Source organism: Ailuropoda melanoleuca, chromosome 6 (genome assembly GCF_002007445.2).
Source record: "Ailuropoda melanoleuca isolate Jingjing chromosome 6, ASM200744v2, whole genome shotgun sequence".
NCBI lineage: Eukaryota > Metazoa > Chordata > Mammalia > Carnivora > Ursidae > Ailuropoda > Ailuropoda melanoleuca.
Window position 1 is genome coordinate 98866697 of NC_048223.1, and position 20925 is coordinate 98887621.

The 20925-nt window shown below is 35.5% G+C and overlaps 1 protein-coding gene and 1 non-coding gene across 13 annotated transcripts in view; both read left to right on the forward strand.

Moving 5' to 3' along the window:
* LCOR (ligand dependent nuclear receptor corepressor) overlaps positions 1 to 20925 on the forward strand; it is a 131607-nt gene that overhangs the window by 71634 nt on the left and 39048 nt on the right. For 9 of the 12 annotated variants that reach the window (XM_034663059.1, XM_034663061.1, XM_034663063.1 and 6 more), the window contains 3 exons: positions 10461 to 10593; positions 15520 to 15807; positions 18728 to 18821. The exons of 1 other annotated variant lie outside the window; for it this stretch is intronic. In XM_034663059.1, the coding sequence (XP_034518950.1) occupies positions 10461 to 10593; positions 15520 to 15807; positions 18728 to 18821 (515 nt within the window). The remainder of the gene's footprint in view (positions 1 to 10460; positions 10594 to 15519; positions 15808 to 18727; positions 18822 to 20925) is intronic. 2 more of the 12 variants (XM_034663062.1, XM_034663060.1) reach the window with 2 other exon arrangements.
* On the forward strand, positions 8554 to 8660 carry LOC117802881. The gene has a single exon (XR_004626393.1). It is a non-coding gene; the product is annotated as a U6 spliceosomal RNA (small nuclear RNA).

The window sequence follows — 20925 nt, forward strand, 5'->3', positions numbered from 1 at the left end:
GAACTCGTGACCCTGAGATCATGACCTGAGCTGAGATCAAGAGTTGGATGCTTGGGGCGCCTGGGTAGCACAGTCGTTAAGCGTCTGCCTTCGGCTCAGGGCGTGATCCCGGCGTTCCGGGATCGAGCCCCACAATGGGCTCCTCCGCTGGGAGCCTGCTTCTTCCTCTCCCACTCCCCTGCTGTGTTCCCTCTCTCGCTGGCTGTCTCTCTGTCACATAAATAAATAAAATCTTAAAAAAAAGAGTTGGATGCTTAACCAGCTGATCTACCCAGGAGCCCCAGAAATAATTTCACATTTATAGAAGAGTTTTAAGAATGATGTAAAAAACTTTTTTTAAAAAAAAAGATTTTATTTCTTTATTTGAGAGCAAGTGAGGGAGAAAGCACAAAAGGGGGGGATCAGAGGGAGAGGGAAAAGCAGACTCCTCGCTGATCAGACCCCGGGATCATGACCCGAGGCAAAGGCAGACTCTGCTTAACCGACTGAGCCACTCAGGTGCCCCAAGAATAGTATAAAAACTTTTAAGTACCCTTCACTGAGAGTTACCAGTTAACATTTTGCCACATTTGCCTTACTATTCATTCTCATTCTTTCTCTCTCAGAGATAGTACATAAAACATACACAGATTTTCCTGAATCATATCAGAAGTAGTTACAAACATCATACCCCTCATACTTGTCCATTCCTCAGTATTTCCTTGTATATTTCCCTATTTCCTAAGAATAAAGGTATCCGCTTACTAAACTACACAGTACATTTACCAAAAATCAGGCAAGTTAACTTCAATACGGTATTTAATCTGTGACTCTCATTCAAATTTTACCGGTTTTCCCAATGATTTCATAGGTTTTTGGGTTTTGTTTTGTTTTTTTACCCCCCTCCTTTAATTCAAAATTCAATTTAGGATCACTAATTGAATTTGATTTTCTTTCTACTCTCTAGTCTCCTTTAATCTAGAATGGTTCTTCATACTGACTTATTTATTTATTTTTTATTTATTTTTTTTTAAAGATTTTATTTATTTATTCGACAGAGATAGAGACAGCCAGCGAGAGAGGGTACACAAGCAGGGGGAGTGGGAGAGGAAGAAGCAGGCTCATAGCAGAGGAGCCTGATGTGGGGCTCGAACCCATAACGCCGGGATCACGCCCTGAGCCGAAGGCAGACGCTTAACCGCTGTGCCACCCAGGCGCCCCTGACTTATTTATTTTAATTTTTTTTAATGTAAATTCAATTTAGTTAACATATACTATTAGTATTTTTTTCACTTCTTTATTAAGGAGAGAGCTTTTAAAAAAACATGACTACTCCCTACCGCAGAGATACAGAATCAGATGCTTTGACAGTATGTTTTAGGCATATATGCTTTTAAGAAGCTCACAGTAGGAAAAAAAAGAAAGCAGCAGCAGCTCAGAGTTGATTCTGATATGACAGAATCACCTGTGGCTATGAAGAAACCAGTCTAGGGGGACCAGTTCCTGAATTCTGAAGGAAGCAATTCCTAGGGGATATAAGTTCCAATTCATTTCTCCCACTGTATTCCTATTATGTTCTAAGCCAACAACTTGTTCTTTAATAAGTAGGGATAATAACTGTGTTTTTTTATTTACAGAAAACTATGTCACATCATTTTGTCTTTTTTTTTTTTTTGCCATACTATACATAATGACTCCTTTTAAAATTCAGATATGGGGGAGAGGAAATGACATGAATTTACTCTTTTTGTATCTTCTAGCTATTGTGTTAACTTTATTAGCTCTGTGTCATATGAACTTTTTCTTGTTGGCTCATTTAATTTTGGCATAAAGTATGTACAGTGAGGGAGGATGACCTATATTTTCTTTGTACATCATTACTATATATTTGTTTTTAAGATTTAATTTATTTGAGAGAGAGAGAGAGAGCGGGTCAGGGAACAGAGGGAGAGGGAGGGGAAAAGAATCTCAAGCAGACTCTGTGCTGATCACAGAGCCTGATGCAGGCTCGATATCATGACCTGAGCTGAAACCAAGAGTTGGACACTTAACCGACTGAGCCACTCTGGAGCCCCATATCACTGCTATAAATTTTTAACTTGGTGACCAGATGCAGTTGAAAAAAGTATGTGATTTTGTGTTATATTTTTCATCTTTGGTTATTATTCTGGATAAATATAAGCAAAATAACCATTTGGTGAAAAAAATTTTTTTAAAGATTTTATAGTATTTATTTATTTATTTGACAGAGAGAGAGAGAGACAGGCAGTGAGAGAGGGGACACAAGCAGAGGAAGTGGGAGAGGAAGAAGCAGGCTCCCAGCAGAGGAGCCTGATGCGGGGCTCGATCCCAGAACGCCGGGATCACGCCCTGAGCCAAAGCAGATGCTTAACGACTGAGCCACCCAGGAGCCCCGGTGAAAATTATTTTTAAACAACCATTTAAACTGTGGAAATAACTACCTTAAGGGCATACAGCAAACAGAGAATCATTTATTCAAAAAAAAAAAACAAAACACCTACTAAATCTCAGTAAGAACAATGGGACTCTGGCATTTGATCCATGACCCATTCCCACCCACCTCACTGAACTCAGCTTGAGGGAAGCTCTACTCTGAGCAGAATGAGCAGACTGTGGGCTTCTTTCATACCCTCTAGCTTCTTGTTGGAGATGCTTTCTTCCAGGCAGCTGAGGTCGAAAAGTCTAGTGCTCCCTTCATTCACTGACCCTTTACTCAGAGTGGAAGTCTACTCCAGGCACAGCAGATTGAGAATACTGAGCTTTGGGCCAGGCATCATTCATAAGGCAGAAGTTTTATGCCAGGAGAGGCAAATCATCCAGCACCCCTCTCATAAAGCACAGATGTCTCTCTCAGAGAAGTGGGTCATTGTCCCAGCCCCCAGTTTTTCTGTGCAGTGGCACAAAGGTTCTTCCAAAGAGAAAGGCAGGCCTTGAGAGCAGAGAACTCTCTCTTAAGGAAACTGACTTTATTTGGAACAGAGCTTACAAAAAGTTGTTGAAAATGATTATTTTTGTGGTAAACGATTAAGGGGAGGCTGGTAGCTCCATGATACTAGTAGCAACAAGTGAAACGGCAGACTGGTTAGAATTTTTACCAGAAAAGAGAGAACCAGAAAAAAAAAAAAAAAAAAAAAAAAAAAAAANATAGCTAAAAGAACCCTCCTGGGATTGGAGTAAGCCTCAAAGACTGGCAAAGAAACCCCACCCGTACAGAGAGACCCGCTTTTATTGGAACAGAGAGTGGTACAATTTATGCGCTATGATGTGGCAGAAACACAATGAAACAAATTAGTAGAGGCTAACAGCTGGATGTGTGATACCAGTACAGGCAGATCAGCAAGAAGCTTCTAAAGCGAAGACCTAAGAAAGAAACTTCCAGAGAGTCTAACTGAACCCACAGTCATTCCTGGTGGACAGGGAGACTGCTTGCTCAAGACAGCATCTCCTGAGAAGTGGTATCAGAGGCTGCACAGTGCTAGTGAAATAAGACTCAATGAACCTAGAGATAAAAAGGGACATTTTTTAATGATAAAAGGGTCAGTCTATCAGGAAGACATAATTATATCCTTACTAACAACATAGCCCCAAAACGCATGAAGCAGAATGTGAGAGAAGTGAGGGGAGAAGGAGTTCAGCAGCAGTAGTTGGATATGTTGATATTCCACTTCCAATAATGGATAGAGCATCTAGGCAGAAGATCAACAAAGATGGAAGACTTGAACAACACTGCGTATCAGCTAGACTAAGAAGATACTTATACAGAACACTCCACCCAAAAAAAACCGAAGTATTCATTCTTCTCAGCTGTACGTGGAACATTCTCCAGGAAAGACTTTCTGCTAGGCCATAGAAAAATTAAAGGATTGCAATCATATGAAATATGTTTTCCCACTACAGAGGAATGATATTAGAAATCAGTTACAGAGAAAATATGAGGAATTCCCAAATATGTGGAAATTAAATACCACTTATAAATAATCAGTAGCTCGAAGAAATCACAAAGGAAATTAGAAAATATTTTGAGATGAATTAAAAAACAAAGCCAAAACACACCAAAACTTAACAAGATGTAGCCAACAGCACCTAGACCAGAATTTATAGCTGCAAGTGCCTATATTTAAAAAGATTTCAGTTCAATACCCTGTCTTCCTTAAAAGACTAGAAAAAGAAGAGCATACTAAATCCAAAGCAAGTGGAAAGAAGGAAATAATAATGAGTAGAGCAGAAATAAATGAAATAGTATAGAAAAATAGAGAAATCAACAAAATCAAAGTTTGGCTCTTTGAAAAGACCCAACAAAATTAATAAATGTTTTATCTAGGGCTGATGAAGAGAAGAAGCTCAAATTACTAAATCACAAGTGATGCAGGAGAAATTACTACTGACCTTACATGAATAAAAAGAATTTAAGGGATAATATATATATTAGCAGACTAAATAATTAGGATGAAATAAATCCCTAGAAAGACACAAACTACTGAATGAAACTGACATAAGGAGAAATAGAAAATTTGAACCAAGCTATGTTGTAGGTTGAAATGTCTCCCCCACCCCACCCACCTCCCCCAAAAAAGACATGTTGAAGTTCTAATCCCTTGTACTTATGAACATGACCTTATTTGGATATAGGGTCTTTGCAGATTAATCAGGTTAAGACAAAGTCATACTGGATTAGAGTGGGTCCTAAATCCAGTGACTGGTTTCTTTATAAGAAGAGAGGTTTGGAGACCAAGACACACACAGGAAAGAAGTCCTTGTGAAGTTGGAAGTAGAAATTGGACTTATGGAGCGCCTGGGGTGGCTCAGTCGTTAAGCATCTGCCTTTGGCTCAGGGTGTGATCCCGGCATTCTGGGATTGAGCCCCACATCAGGCTCCTCCGCTGGGAGCCTGCTTCTTCCTCTCCCACTCCCCCTGCTTGTGTTCCCTCTCTCGCTGGCTGTCTCTCTCTGTCAAATAAATAAATAAAATCTTTAAAAAAAAAAAAAAGAAAAGAAATTGGACTTACGCTATCACAACCCAAGAAATGCCAAAGATTGTTGGAAACTACCAGAAGCTAGGAGAAAGCAGGGAAGGATTCTTTTGTAGAGCCTTCAGAGGGAGCATGGCTCTATTGACACCTTGATTGCAGATTTCTAGAATCCAGAGCTGTGAGAGAATAAGTTTCTGTGGTTCTAAGCCACTCAGTTTGTGGTAATACATTGCAACAGCCCTAGGAAACTAATGCAACCTAGAACAAGTAAAGAGATTAACTTTGTAATTTTAAAATTTTCATCAAAGAAAAGCCTGTGGCCGGACATTTTCACTGGTGATTTCTGTCAGATATTTTTAAGAGATTTAATACCAATTCTTCACAAACTTATCTAAAACATAGAGGAAGACTTACCTTGTGAGGCCAGTATTACTTGAATACCAAAACCAGACAGAGAAGTCACAAGAAAAGAACACTTCGGGCCAGTATCACTTATTTATACCAACAACAGCAGTAAAATTCTCAACAAAATATTAGCAAACCAAATCAAGCAATATATAAAACTGTTATACACCCTCACCACGTGAGATTTATCTCAGGAATCCAAGGTTGGTTTACATCAAAAAATCGATTAATGTAATACAGTGCATTAATGGAATAAGTAATAGGAACCATATGATCATCACAACGGATGCCCCCCCCCCAAAAGTGTTTCGCCAAATTCAACACCTATTCATGATAAAAACATGCAACAGGGGCGCCTGGGTGGCACAGCGGTTAAGCGTCTGCCTTCAGCTCAGGGCATGATCCCAGCGTTGTAGGATCAAGCCCCACATCAGGCTCCTCCACTATGAGCCTGCTTTTCCTCTCCCACTCCCCCTGCTTGTGTTCCCTCTCTCGCTGGCTGTCTCTATCTCTGTTGAATAAGTAAATAAAATCTTTAAAAAAAAAAAACATGCAACAAACTAGGAATAGAGGAGAAATTCCTCAGCCTAACTTACAAAAAAGTACATAGCTGTGGTGGAAGGCTGAACATTTTTCCCCCTAAAATTAGGAATAAGACAAGGTTGTCCACTCTCATTACTTCTATGCAGTATTGTACCTGAGACTCTAGCCTTGGCAGTTAGGCAGTAAAAAAAGAACCAAAGTTACCCAGATTACAAAAGAAGAAGTAAAAGTGTCTATTTGTAGATGACATGATGTTGTATATGGAAAATCCTAAAGAATCTACAGAACTATTAGCAAGGTTGTAGAATACAGCATTTAAAAAAAAAAAAAGTTGTATTTCCAGACAAATAGCAATGAGCATTCTGAACATGAAAATTAAAACAGTTCTATTTACAATAACATCCAAAAGAATAAAATACTTAGGAATAATTTTAAGATGTTTAAGGCTTGTACACTATAAATTTAAAAAAATTGTTGAAATAAAGAAGATCTAAATAAACAGAAAGGTATCTCATGTTCATGAATTGGAACACTTAATGTTATAAAGATGGCATTGTTTCCCCAAATGGCCTGCAGATTCAGTGCATTCTCTATGAAGACCTCTACTGCCTTCTTTGCAGAAATTAAGAAACTGATCTTAAAATTCATATGAAAATTCAAGAGATGCATGAATAGCCAAAACAATCTTATAAAAGGAGAGAGGACTCACACTTCCCAGTTTCAAAACTTACACAAAACTACCATGATCAACATATTGTGTTACTGGCTTACAGATTGGAAATGTAGATCAGTGAAATAGAATTGTGTGTCCAGAAGTAAAATTTATGGGTTAGTGATTTTTTTCCCCCCAAAGGTGTTGTATTTATTTATTAGAGAGAGAGAGAGAGAGCGCACAAGCCAGGGGATTAGGAGGCAGGGGGAGAAGCATACTGCCTGCCAAGCAGGGATCCCGATGCAGGACTCAATCCCAGGACCCTGGGATCATGACTTGAGCCGAAGGCAGATGCTTAACTGACTGAGCCACCCAGGCACCCCTGGCTGGTGATTCTTGACAAAGGAAGTTGAACCCCTTCTTATACCATACACAAACCTTTACTTGAAATGGATCATATACCTAAAAGTAAGTTCTAAAACTATAGGAATAAATCTTCATGACCTTGGGTTAGCCACTAGTTTTTTAGATATAATACCAAAAGCACAAATGACCACAAAAAATAGATAAATTGAAATTCATTAAAATCAAAAACTTGGGGGTGCCTGGGTGGTTCAGTCAGTTTAGCATCTGCCTTTGGCTCAGGTCATCATCCCGGGGTGGTGGGATCGAGCCTCGCCCTCATCAGGCTCCCTGCGGAGCCTGTTTCTCCCTCTCCGTCTGCCTGCTGCTCCCCCTGCTTGTGCTGTCTCTGTGTCAAATAAATAATAAATATTTTTAAAAAATAATTTAAAACTTTTGTACTGCAAATAGTAGTAGCATCAGTGAAGTGATAAGCTTACTGATGGCTAAAAATATTTCCAAATCTTACATCTGATAATGGACTTACATCCAGAATATATCAAGAATTCTTACAACTCAACATTAAAAAGGTAGATAGCCCAGTTAAATACTGGGCAAAGCATATGAATAGACATTTCTCCAAAGAAGGTATATAAATGACCAATTAGATGTTCAACATTAGTAGTCATTAGGGAAATACAAATCTGAACCATGAGACACCACTTCTTGTGGACGAGAATGGATGTAATAAAAAAGATAACAAGTGTTCATGAGTATGTGGAGAAGTCAGAACCCTCATTGCTGTTGAGAATATGAAATGGTTCACCTGCTTTGGAAGATGGTTTAATACTTCCTCAGAATGGTAAACATAATTAACATGATCCAGAAATTCCACTCCTAAATATATATCCAAGAGAAATGAAAATATACATCCACACACAAACTTGCACACAAATATTAAAGGTAGCATTATTTGTATCATAGAAACCCAAATGGTCATCAACTGATGATTGGATAAAACACACTGTATCCATACAATGGAATATTGTTTGGCACTAAAAAGGAAGAAAGTACTGGTACATGCTGCAACATGGTGAACCTTGAAAACATTATTCCAGGAGGAAAATGTGTCTCCCCCCCCACACATGAATATTGCACAATTCCATTTATATGAAATATCCAGAATAAGCAAGTCCGTAGAAGCAAAAAGTAATAAGTGGTTGCATAGGGTTGGAGCAAATGGGAGAATGGGGAGTAGCTGACTATTAATGGGTACAGCGTTTACTTCTGGGGTACAAAAATTTAATTTATCATGGTGATGGTCCCACACCTTTGTGAACCTACCAAACAAACCATTGAATTTTACACTTCAAATGAGTTAATTGTGTGGTTATGTGTATTATATCTCAGTGAAACTATTCAAAAACAAAACAAATAGGTGTGATTGTAATTAATGTGAGCCAACTGAAAGTTATCTGTATGTTTCAGAGTCCAGGTTGATAAAATTGGTTAAAATTGTTTAATTCAAGAAAAAACAGGTAGCACCTCCTTTACTGAGTGCTGTCTTAGTTGCTGTGAGTTGATTTAGATAAGACAGTAGCCCGAATGTAACATTAAACATGGTTGAAATACAGATTTTCTGAGCTCGCTTTGGCAGCACATATACTAAAATTGGAATGATACAGAAAAGATTAGCATGGCCCTTGTGTAAGGATGACACACAAATTTGTGAAGTGTCCCATATTTTTACGATGAGCACCGGGTATTGTATGTAAGTGTTGAATCACTAAACTCTACACCTGAAACTAATATTACACTGTTTATTAACTAGGAGGAATTTAAATAAAAACTTGGGGGGAAAATACACATTTCTGTAAAAGTGTATGTAGAATCACTCACTGTAACTACACTGTGTACAGTGCATCCTTCAACTAACATCTTCTCTCTTTAAGATATAAGTGTTTCTAAACATGAAAAATAAATATAGATATTCTGCTCAAAGTCTGACCGAACTGACTGAATGTAGGACTAAGGAGTTAAGTACAGTTCATGCCATGTAATGTCTCATTTTAAAAATCACCAAACAATGAAATGGCATTAAAGTATAATACAGTGGAGGATTTTATTGGACTCTTTAATTAATACCTATTCCTAATACCTTTTAGATGTTAAATCTGTATCAAAATTACATTATTTTGTGATTGATTTTAAAAAGTTACTTAAAAATTTCTTTAGGCCACAGAAGAGAATGTTGGCAAATAGAATTATAAAGGTTTTCATAATGATTTATAACACAATATTTTCTTTATGTGGAAGACTTAATAGGTCTAATATAGAAATTATATGGGATGATTATTTTAGTTTGATTATGCAAGAGAGTTCTTCATATTAAACTATTTATTTGTAATATATAATTGCTAAATGTGTCTTTGCAAAATACGATTTGGGTTGTGCTGTCAACACAGTTTGGATGATGGGGAAATCAAGCTGGTTGCAAATATCATTGGGTGTATTTGAAATCTTTAAGAAAAATTATTTGTGGACTATAACATTCTTTCAGTGTCTTGTTTATTACTTCTTTTTCATTATGTCAAGGTATGTCTCCATTTTCTTGTTTAGAGTACTTTTAAGTTTTCCATGACATAAGTAAATGCACATGGTGTGATACATCGCAGTGATCTGAAGTAAATTATATACGCTGGAACTTAAAGAACACTTAAAACATGTACTTTCCTTTTCTTTACACTTTTATTTTCTATTACCATAGTTTCCTGTTTATTAGCTACAAGAGTGGAAATAAGTACAAAGCATTAACAACGTAGTGTAGTGCTCCTGCAGTCTGAGAACAGATTCTGGGAGTGTTTGGGATGAGTCTGTTTAGCATTTTGAAACTTTTTGATCAGGACTTAAATTTTTATATTGTAAACCTTTTAAGCATGTGTAGTAACATTTACCTTTAGAACATGCGATGCACTCTATTTTTAAATTCTATTAATTTCACAACTGTAAACATTTGAAAGCTATAGTTTATGAAATAGTATTCTAGCTCAGAATTATAAATTCAGATAACTTTCTATTTGAGTTTTCCCTTCTTATGGCCCTTCAAAAAATGTTTGTTTTGTGTCTGGAAAAAACATCTTGAACTTGGAGAGCAAGCATGATCCTCAAATAATTTTAGGGTTTAAGGTATCTTTTTGTTTGAGTTGAATTGTGTGTGAGGTATTGCTATGTAGTATAGTAAGAACTGATATATTTGAATGCTCAAGAAAAATTTTCCTTTAGTAGTATTAGTTTAATTAGAGTTTCTCTGTAAATTTTAAACATAATTCATAAGATAAATAAAAACCACCCAAAGTGTATTTTTACATTCACTTTGCTTTTATACTTTTGTGGAGATAAATTTTATTCTGATTTGAAGTTTTAAAATAATTGTATTAAACTGATTTGTCTTATCTGTTACTAACATTTGTCTTTGATTTTGCATCTGTGCTTTTGATACTGAATGGGGAAAGATTTTTGTGCAAATATTTCACCAAATATTTTTACAGGGACACTTAGTCGGTCTGGATGAACCAGCTTCGGGAGCTGGGCAAGAAGCTCTGCTTAAACAAGAGCAAGCAAAAATCATTCGATTCGAGAGACAAGCAGAAGAGTTCCTCAATGCAGTCTTTTATAGAAAAGGTTGGTTCTAGCGAAGAATGGCATTTAGCATCTGCTTGTCTTATATTAATTTCCTTAATTTTAATGTCATTTTTTAAAAGTCACTTTAAAAATATTTTTCTTTATTGACAATACACTTTATATTCCTTTGGTCAAGTTAAATTTGGAAAACAGGGTAAGGCAACCCTTCTCCCTCCTTTTCATTCTAAAGTGATGGTGTCATATAACTTTTTATTAGGTAAATAGTTCCTGAAAGTATTATGAACATCTGAAAATTCTAAGGTTTCAGCAGTACAGTATTTTCTCAGACAAATATTCTTACAGTTACAGTTTTAATCACAGATAACCATAAAACCAACTGTGTATAAAATTTTACTAATTCCTCACTGAAATTCATTTGGAAAAAAGATGTGAAGTTGTATCTTAAAGTTAGATTTGCAAGCATTTTTTCCTTGATACAGTCTTGCTTCACTAAAATTTCATTGAATTATTAAAATTAGAGAAAGAAATTCATTATTATGTAATAAAACCTATAACCCATATATTGGAGGTGGTATTTAATAGCTCCACCTCTTAGATTTTTCAATTTTTCTTTCTCCTTGAAACTTTTGTAGACACGTTTTACATTTCTTTTCACTGTTCATAAAGCATAGTTGCTATCAGCCAGGACCTTCAGAAAGCTTCCCTCCATGATCCATTCTAGTGAAGTCTTTACCTTCAAGAAATTCTTTCTAAATGTATTTGTATTCCTTAGTTATGTCTTTCCTCTAGTTCCAAGATGGAGGTTACTGTGAGAGGTTCTAAAAAAGTTTCTTACAAACTCCTCCTAATCCTGAATATTCCTTATTTAATCTTCAGCAGACTCAATGATTCTGCTTTCTTTATATGTTCTAGTTTACACCTCTCATTCTTGTGGGAATTCCCTCCCCTCCAAAGTTAGAAGGGTGATTTTTGCCTATATACTGGTTGAAAGTCTAATTAAAGTGCTGTTCTGATTCATTGGGTACAGTTGGAGACCAGCTGATGTTCTGCTTAATGTGCTCAGTATTTTCAGAATGGAGTATGAAGTTAGGTGTCATATAAAATTAAGGAGTGAAGAAGATTATTGTTTTCAATGGCACTTTTTTTCTTCCATCAGATCCCTATGCAAAATTAAATCTTTTAGTACATCTTCACTTCTCTTTCATACTTTCTAGCACCCTCAGACCTAAAGCCCCCAACTGAGGCTCCCATGCCCACTTTATCTTCCCCTTAAAGTACCCTGAATTTTGAAATCATGTTCAAAATAGTAATTGACTTCGTTTTACAAACATTTGATTGTTTTAGTAAGGTAATTCACATTTAAAGTATAAATGATAGATCGGTTCTGTCAGTTTATTAACAAAATAAAACATCTTTACAGCTCCTCTGCTATTCTCTACTTTAGGATGTGTACTGAGTCATGGGCCTAATGCTGCAGCAAACTTCATTATCTGAAAAGAGGAACTCCTCTCCCTAATATACATATGGAGAAACCACTTTTCATCTACTCTTTGCTTACAGAGAGTTAATAAGATCAATCATAAGCATATTCCTCAAGAGAATTCTAGCCGCTTTCTCTACTAGTCCTATCCCTTTGTCATGTAGGAATAACTTAAAGTTCTTACAAGTTTTCTTATTTAAACATTAAACTTTTGGGCACATGAGGGAATTTTTACCTTCCAGTCAGTCTTAGGGTAGACTTCAAGGGGTGAGGGTCCTCTGAAATTGTATGTAAAGTTAAGATTGTGTATTTGTATACGGGCATATAATGCTCAGAAAAACTATTGCTTTTTTATTGGAAGTTCCTTCCTCCTCGTTTTATGCATTAATGTTGTTATTTTTACATATGTATTAATCTCCATGAAAATGTCTCAAAGGTGACCATTAGTCCTCTTCAGGTTATACCAAAAATGTATAACATGAAGAGATACGACAATTTAGTCTGAAGGGGATTTTTTTTTTTTTAATAAATAGTTCAGAAATTTGGATTGAGTTGTTACTAAGTATTGCAAATGAATGTTTTTTGTTTTGGAGGGGAGAGGAAGGGCAGAGGGAGAGAGAGAATCTTAAGCAGGCTTCATGCCCAGCTTAAGAACAGTGAGGTCATGACTTGAGCTGAAAGCAAGAGTCTTACGCTTAACTGACTAAGCCACCCAGGCACGCTGAAAATTTTATGTGTTAAATAATTGAGTATGAAAAGGTACCATAAGCTAAGTAGGAACGTAGATGCAATAAAAGTAGGCTTTTGTGGTATGGACTCTATAATAAATTCCAGCTTACAAACAGTATACCTTCTACAGCTGTCATTACCATATTTTTTTCAGCTTGCTTCGTCACTTGTGTTACAAAATTTGACTTTCCTGAAAGTTAGATTTTTAAAAATTTTTTAATTTTTAAATTTATTAAGATTTTGAGAGAAAGTGCACGGGGGGCGGGTTGCAGAGGGAGACGGAGAGAATCCCAAGCAGACTCCACACTGAGCGTGGACTCAATGCGGGGCTTAGTCTCATGACCCTGAGATTGCAACCTGAGCTGAAACCAAGAGTTGGATGCTCAACTGACTGAACCACCCAGGCTCCCCAGATTTGCATTTTTAAAACACACAGGTGGCTGGTGAGCATTTACTTGTTTTCCTGTAGTTTTAATTTTGATTTGATTTGTAATTTTTATTTATTTATTAGTTGTGCATGTTCCTCAAGGCATATCTAGGTTTATAGAAGTTGTGTTTTAAATAAGCGAAAGAGTGAAATGTGTTCAGGAAATCTTTTCAAAAGATGTAGAAATTCAAATGGCAGAGATATCATCAATTTGTGAATATGAATTATGTTTTATGATTATGTTCTTCATTCAAAAAGGCAAAACAGACTGCAGTCATTTAAAGCTCAGAGGTAGCAATTTATGGTCTTTATCCTAAAATCTCTGACTCTTCACAAATCTCTTTAATTATATTTATGACTCTAAACACATCTCATAAATTCATTTTGCTTCCTATTTGGAAACTTTCTTCTTTATGTGTTACTGGGGATAAGAAGATACACTAATATATTAAAACTTGAAATTATATGCAGTCTTTCATTTGGAAGATGGATCTTAAGTGGAAAGTTAAATGAATATTAGTAAGAGTATTCAGTGGGTTGAGAGATTTAAAAAAAACCAGTGTGTGGCTAAAATGTTTTGTTAGAACATTTAAGGAGCTCATCAGTGGTTGCAGTAATTTCTGAACCTTACCTAATTGAACACCTTAATTCTTAAACCATTTAGCATACTCTATAGAGAAGCAGCATGGGGTTAGAAATACTTGTTAGTAGAACAGAAATGTTACTGTTGATAAAGCAAACCTCATTAAACTTCAGAGAATTTAATATTCTGACTTTAGACTATCTTCTGGTAGTAATTGTTATCTTTCAGGGAAAAAAAATTCTTATGAGTCCCATGGGGTGATAATGATGATGATGATGTGTGTGTGTTTGTTTACTGGGGAGATTTTAGATTTTAATAGTTATAAGTCAGTTTTTCTCTAAATTTATAAATCAACCTAATTCCCTTCCAGCTCCAACTGTATTATGGGTAAAGTAATTTACCTTCTATAGTTAAATCTTTAAAAGACCAAGGATACTCAGGTTTTCTGAGGACTGTCTTCTAAAAACCTCTGAAGTGTGTTGGGGAAGTAAAGGTCACAGGTGGAACATTAAGATCATGGGGAGGGTTTTTAATCAGGGGTCTACCACTAACCATCTATACAGATTTGAAGAGGCCATTTATTCTTTAAAAACATGAACCTCATTTGTCTAAAGAAAAACAAAACTATTTGATGAGGATTGATTGGTTTAACTGATCCATTTATTCCTCAATTAATATGAATGCATACTTTATGCCAGGCAAGATTAGGTGCTGAGTACACAGAGGTAAACAAACATAATCTCTGCTCTTGAGAAGCTTAGTCTCCCTGAGAGTGTGGTAACGGTAGAGATGTGATGACCTATTTATACCAAACATTTTCCCTTTTATATTCTACCATTTGACCTTCAGGGTTCCTTCCAGGACTGAAAGTTCTTTGAGTTAGTGAGTTCATAATGTTTTAAAATTAACATTGATTAGAAATTCATAACTTAGGTGTTTATTTCTTTACTTCCTTAGCTGTTATGTTTAATGATTGGTAGAGTGTATTTAAAGAACTCATGGCAAGTATATGGGCTTAAACTTTTGAGATTTGGCATTTAAATTCCTAGCCTAGGGGTTCTAAAATTGTGGTCCCTCAACCAGCTGCAGCTAAAAACTTACTAGAAATGCCAGCCCTTGAGCTCACCCTAGAACTGCTGAATGAGTGACTCTGGGAATAGGACCCAGCAATCTGTTTTTATAAGCCCTTGAAGTGATTCTGATGAGCCTGAAAATGGGAGGCTATTGCCCCATTCTATCATGGATCTTATATTAAGTATCTCCTTTTATAATTTTGATATGCCTTCTGTCTTTAACAGAAGGTAAATTAAGCACTCATGAACTAAGTAATCCAACAATTCAGGAAGAGATAGCTAAGAAAAGGTCTAGGAGAAACCAAATACGATCTATAGGTGGTAAATAGGGAGGTAATTATTTCATAAAAGAAAGGTTTGAGATTTCTGTATCAGGTAAGTGATTCTTGCCCATAAGATATACTATTTGTCATCCCTTCATTTAATTTCATAATATTGAGGGGCTGGTGTTTAGAAATGATTTTTTGAAAAAACAATTTTTTTTTAATCTGGAACTCAAGCTTAGAGATTAAAAATAAAATTCTGAGAAGGAATACAACTTTTAGGATATTGCATTATAAGAAAAAAGATAAGATGAAATTTTATGTTTGCTTGAAAGCTGTCTCTCTCTCTCTCTTTTTTTTTTTTTAAGCACATTGTCCCAATTTAAAAGTAAATAAATCTTTGTTTACAGACAGTCCCTGGGTCTCCGACCCCAATATTCCCCTAGTGGCCCGTGAGATCATGCAGCGAATGATCCAACAATTTGCTGCTGAATATACCTCAAAAAATAGCTCTACTCAGGACCCCAGCCAGCCCAATAGCACAAAGAACCAAAGCCTGCCGAAAGCATCTCCAGTCACCACCTCTCCCACGGCTGCAACTACTCAGAACCCTGTGCTCAGCAAACTTCTCATGGCTGACCAAGACTCACCTCTGGACCTTACTGTCAGAAAGTCTCAGTCAGAACCTAGCGAACAAGGTATGGTTTGATGTCAAGGTCTCCTCTGTCCAATCAGAATACTTTAATTTGGGAAGAAAAAAATTGGCAAGTAGGGCACCAGTAACAATAATAGGATAAAAACTAATGTGATTCTTAAATTATTCCTGACTCTGCAGTGATAGAGAAGAAGTACAGATAAAATGGCTACCTTACGTATCAGTTCGTAGTTACGAGTAATGTACCACCCAGGAAAATAGGTGGTTACAGTTGTTACTGATCTTTAATTTACTTGATATTTATGTAAGTGTTTTATACTTTCTAAAGCTTTGCCATATCTTTTGTTTTTAAAACCCCTGTGCAAAATTAAGTTTTCCCCCTATCTATCAGTGTTCTAGGATTAGCACCTGAGAAATAAATATGTTTTATTAGGTAGAAGTTATACTCTGCAAATGAAATTATAAGGCAAGAATGTGTATTGTTTGCATTTTTAAAAAAGAAACTCCTGGGGTTAGGTATAATGAGGAAGACATTGACACACCAGGTGGTTCAGTGTATTCAGTATTTTATAAATACACAAACACAAGCATATATGCTGTATTGTAACTAACCTTAGAATATTTCCAAAAGGTAATTTTAATTTGTTGATGAGGATCCTCATTAAGGAAAAAGGTTAAGAGGTTATCAGTTTTGCTTATTAGCACATATTTCTTGAATTTATGAAAAGTTTACTCTCTTAAATAGATTAAATATTTTTGTTGCTTTGTGATCTCATTTTACCTTTAATTTCACAAAGATGAAGTGAGCATTTCAATTCTGCCATTGCTTGACCCATTACAGATTATAAATTGGTGATGTCTATTCTCATGAGATTTCTTTGTCATAGAAATCTCATAAAGAGTGTGCAGAAAGTTATGAGATGTGTAGATTTACTGGTTAGAAATACAGGTTCATTTTGCAAAAAGTTTAATTCGTATGAAGAACCTCTTTGAAAGGACTTTTCTTTTGCTTATTTTAAGTAATTAAAGAGGGTTTTATACTTAATGGACTGGCTTTAGTTTATTAAAGAATGTATTTTTGAATAGTAGTTTCTGCTTTTTTCCTGTTTTGGGGTAATGAATAGCAATCACAATCTCAGAATTCTGAGAGATTTCCTTGTAGAACACCTCATTGTCATATGTTCACACTGATCAGTGTACTTTTACTTCTGGTTACCAAAGCAAAAATGTGCTTTTCTGTGCTTTTTCTTTTTGTCAAGGATTATCTTTACCAAAGATTGGTAGCTTTTATTAAAAAACTCCTTGCTCTAAATATTCCATTAAAAACTTCAGGTCTACAATAGGAGAACAACAGCATAAAGGTTGTATTTAAAATATTAATAGTGAAGATAAATATATGAAGATACCACTTAGTCTGATTTAACTTCTAGTTGGTGCTGTGCTTAAGAGAGATGTTGTACTGACGGTATGCTCTCGTCAACAGAAATTTGAGCTAGATGACGGGATTATAGTGTATAGTCTTTAAGGGAAACAAAATTTTTAAAATGATATTTCCCAAATTTTCAGGTGTTTTCAATGAAATCACAGTATATTTAGTATATTTAAGTAGATAAAGTATATTGCCTGTGTGATTAGACAGACTTGGAAGTCTTTAAATAATAGTGTCTTCGGTTGGAAATACATTAAGCAGTGTATTTGCTCGTTAGATGTCTAATGGGGTTAAGATGTCTAATAGGACACTTGGTTCTGTAAGATTATAGTTATGTTTTTAGAAATATTGGTAACTCTAAAGGACAACACTTATTCTGTATGAGTGTGGGATTTTTGGTTTACAGACTCAGTCACGTATTTACTTCTAACAGCAGGAAATCAGGAGTGACGGTGTCCTCAGATACGAGTCGTATGTACATTCTGTATTGGGGCAGTTTTTAACATAACTAGATAGAAAGTCCTCTCTGCTGACCAACTGAAAATCAGAGGCATGGAGTATTAGCTTTCTTTGTTAATTTTGGACAGAATGGCAACTTTAAAAGTTGTCTAGATGATGAGTTTTCCTTTTTAGTAGACAGGCCTGTGAGGAAAAAAAAGTCTTTGTTGGAAAAGAAGGTCTTCTAATTTTGTGTTTAATGGTATGAATTTGTTATTTGGTCTAGCTTCAGTAAAAAAATGGCTAAACATCTAGGCTGTCATCAGTATCAAGACTGTTTCATTCTTCTTTCTTTCCCTAAACTTTGCTCACCAGTTTGTAATAGCTTATTAATTCAAAACCTTCCCTTTATAGATACCAAGAAGGGAATTTTGAATTTCTGCAGATTCTTTCCTAAAGATTGAATCCAATACACAGTTTTTTGCACATGTGTCTGAAGAAAAATTAGGACTCATGAAAATTATAAACAGTTAACATCTCATTCATCATACAGACTATCTTGTATATACATGTAATTTAACCATATAAACTTGTGTTTTAAAATGATTTGTGTTATATAAAATTTTCTAAATCCAACTTTTATGTACTTAAGTGCTTCAGGTAGACTTAGCTCTTGAGGACTTTAGTTTTATAATTTGTATGATGTGGCATTAAAAACTTAGATGCTTTGATAAAGGTAAATTTACAAAATGGAGTCTAATAGTTGTGTTACAGAACTTCATACTGTGTAAACTGCAATTTCTAATATCTCACTATATCCTAACATCTTCAGTGATATGCTATACCTTTTCTTTTGCCCTACTAATAAAATATTTAACCCTTGGAGATATTAGATATAACAAGCTTTGCTAAATGTATGTCACTTTAGGAGGGAAAATAATCCTGATTCTATTAACGAATTGACTTCAGATCTCACATATATGGCTAGTGTATCTGCATGGTTGACTAGGCTTGTTGCTTTGTCATTTTTGGTCTCTTCAGTCCACATTTGTTCCTAGTTTTTAATATCCTCAGGTGTTTGTTTGTGTCTCTACAGACGGTGTACTTGATCTGTCCACTAAGAAAAGTCCATGTGCTGGCAGCACTTCCCTGAGCCATTCTCCAGGCTGCTCCAGTACTCAAGGGAACGGGTAAGGGAAAATATTTGTAGCCTTCCACAGTTTTATAGGGGACAGTTTATCAAAGAGTGGTGCAAATCTCCATTATATGTTCTAAAAATTAAGTCTTCAGAGTAACACTCTTGTAAGTGGGCCTTTAGTAAATTACTTAGTCCATCGCTCAAGTAAAAGCACAATCTGTGAAGTCCAGAACTGACTAGTGTAGATCAGTTTTGCCAGATCATTGCAGATAGTGAGTAATGAAAATATGGCAAGAATGTCTTTGGCCTTTTTGTTTTTGAGTGTTTGAGAGTGGGAAACCCAACCTAGGTAATTCCAGAGTTCAGATGTGAGGCAGTATTATGTGTGCTGAAGTTGTTGAATGAAAATTGGGCTCCAGTACTTAACTTGGTATCTCCAATGGAGTGTGTGGGTATGTGGGGGCTGTTCATTTTTTTCTTGTTTGGTTTGGTTTGGTTTGGTTTCATTTGTTGATCTGAACTGCAGTTTTAACTCTGTGTGGCAGTTCCGAAAATGTAATTGTATGTATTTTTTGTTTTTTAAGTGGTTAAGACTGTAGTTGTTGGGATAACCATCTTATGCTACCAGGACATTATTACATGCTCAGTTTTGATAACTCTTAGATTAAAGTGAATTTTCTGACCACCTAATTTTATAGTATAAGAATTGTCTTAATTTTCCCTCTACATGTACATAGAAACCACTTAGAAAAGTCAGGTATTAATGAAGACATTTAAATAACATATTGGGAAGGATTTCCATAAAATGGTGTTGCAACCAAAAATCAACTTCATATATGAAAAGTAACTTTGGTAAGTTAAATTAGTTAATATGTAGGTTTCTTTAACTTTTAGAATACCAACATAGGGAACTTGTTTAGATGTTAAAGGAATAAGTACACACTAAATGGACTAACCTTTTTCAACTTACCCTTAATTACCTTCAAATTGAAGAATTCCTTTACTGACTTCTAAAATGCTGCCTTTATTTTCTCTCAAATTCCATCATTTTCCTTTTTCTCTCCTTTATTCAGTCTAAAAGTAACATTGATTTAATGCAGTTTGCATAGTTTACTAATCTTTTTTTCTTAAGCCCTTCTTTTCACTATAGTTTATATTAGATACAAGTCATTGTATTCCCAAATCATTGGGTTCCATTTATATATCAGAAAACTTGAATTGTGTAATTAAGGACACATGTAGGAGAAGCCTCAGTGTGGTTTGCATAAATGAATCCCTTGCTTAAGATTTACTTTAAACTTGGCCACCAAGTCCATGTATAATATGGTTGAAGTTGCTGTGTTTACCCCTCTGAATGGAAAGAAAGTGTTTTTTATGTAGTATCATTTTTTGGAGGACAAAAACACCAATAAGACTGCCCATCTTTTCGTTGAATATTCATTGTTATCTTTATTATGTTATTTACTGATAACAGCACAGAATCCCTGTAGACTTTTGGAGAACATAGCTGGTTTATCATTATTTCTTCAGAGTTCCACTTTTGTGCCTAGTAAATGTAATTATTCCCCTTGGGCATGCTTTACCAGTTGCCAGTTTTATTGATACATTTATCTATTGTGAAAATGGAAATCTTATGAATTAATTTTGTGTAAGTAGTTGACTGTTTAAACATTATTTGAAAGCTATCCACTTATAATTTCAGAATTGATGTTTGATATTTTAAGAGACACTTTTAACTAAAGAAAACTGCTACAAATTGTTTACATACCTTTGACAGTAATTACTTTGAGTAGAACTTAAAGAACAAAGTTTGGGGAAAATAAAGGGCAGTTTCTTTAAAGATTGGATTATTTCAAATGGAAAATTAGTGGTACTCATGTGTCTGCAACTAATAGTGTTTTAAAATGAAGAAGTGTGGTAAGTTATAATGCGATGGGTATTTTGGTTGGTTTTGGTTTGGGTTTCTCCCCCCCCTTGGGGCTGGTAGCCATATATTTTTTTCCAAGCAAAATAAGAAATGTTGTTTGAACTTGTTTGGTTTTTGATAACGAACATCAGTGGTTTGTGGGATAAATGAGCAATTATCTGTGGGTTCCACCACTGTAAATGGTTCCAGTTTTATAAGCTGGTTGTCATGAATGTTGAATATGTTGCAT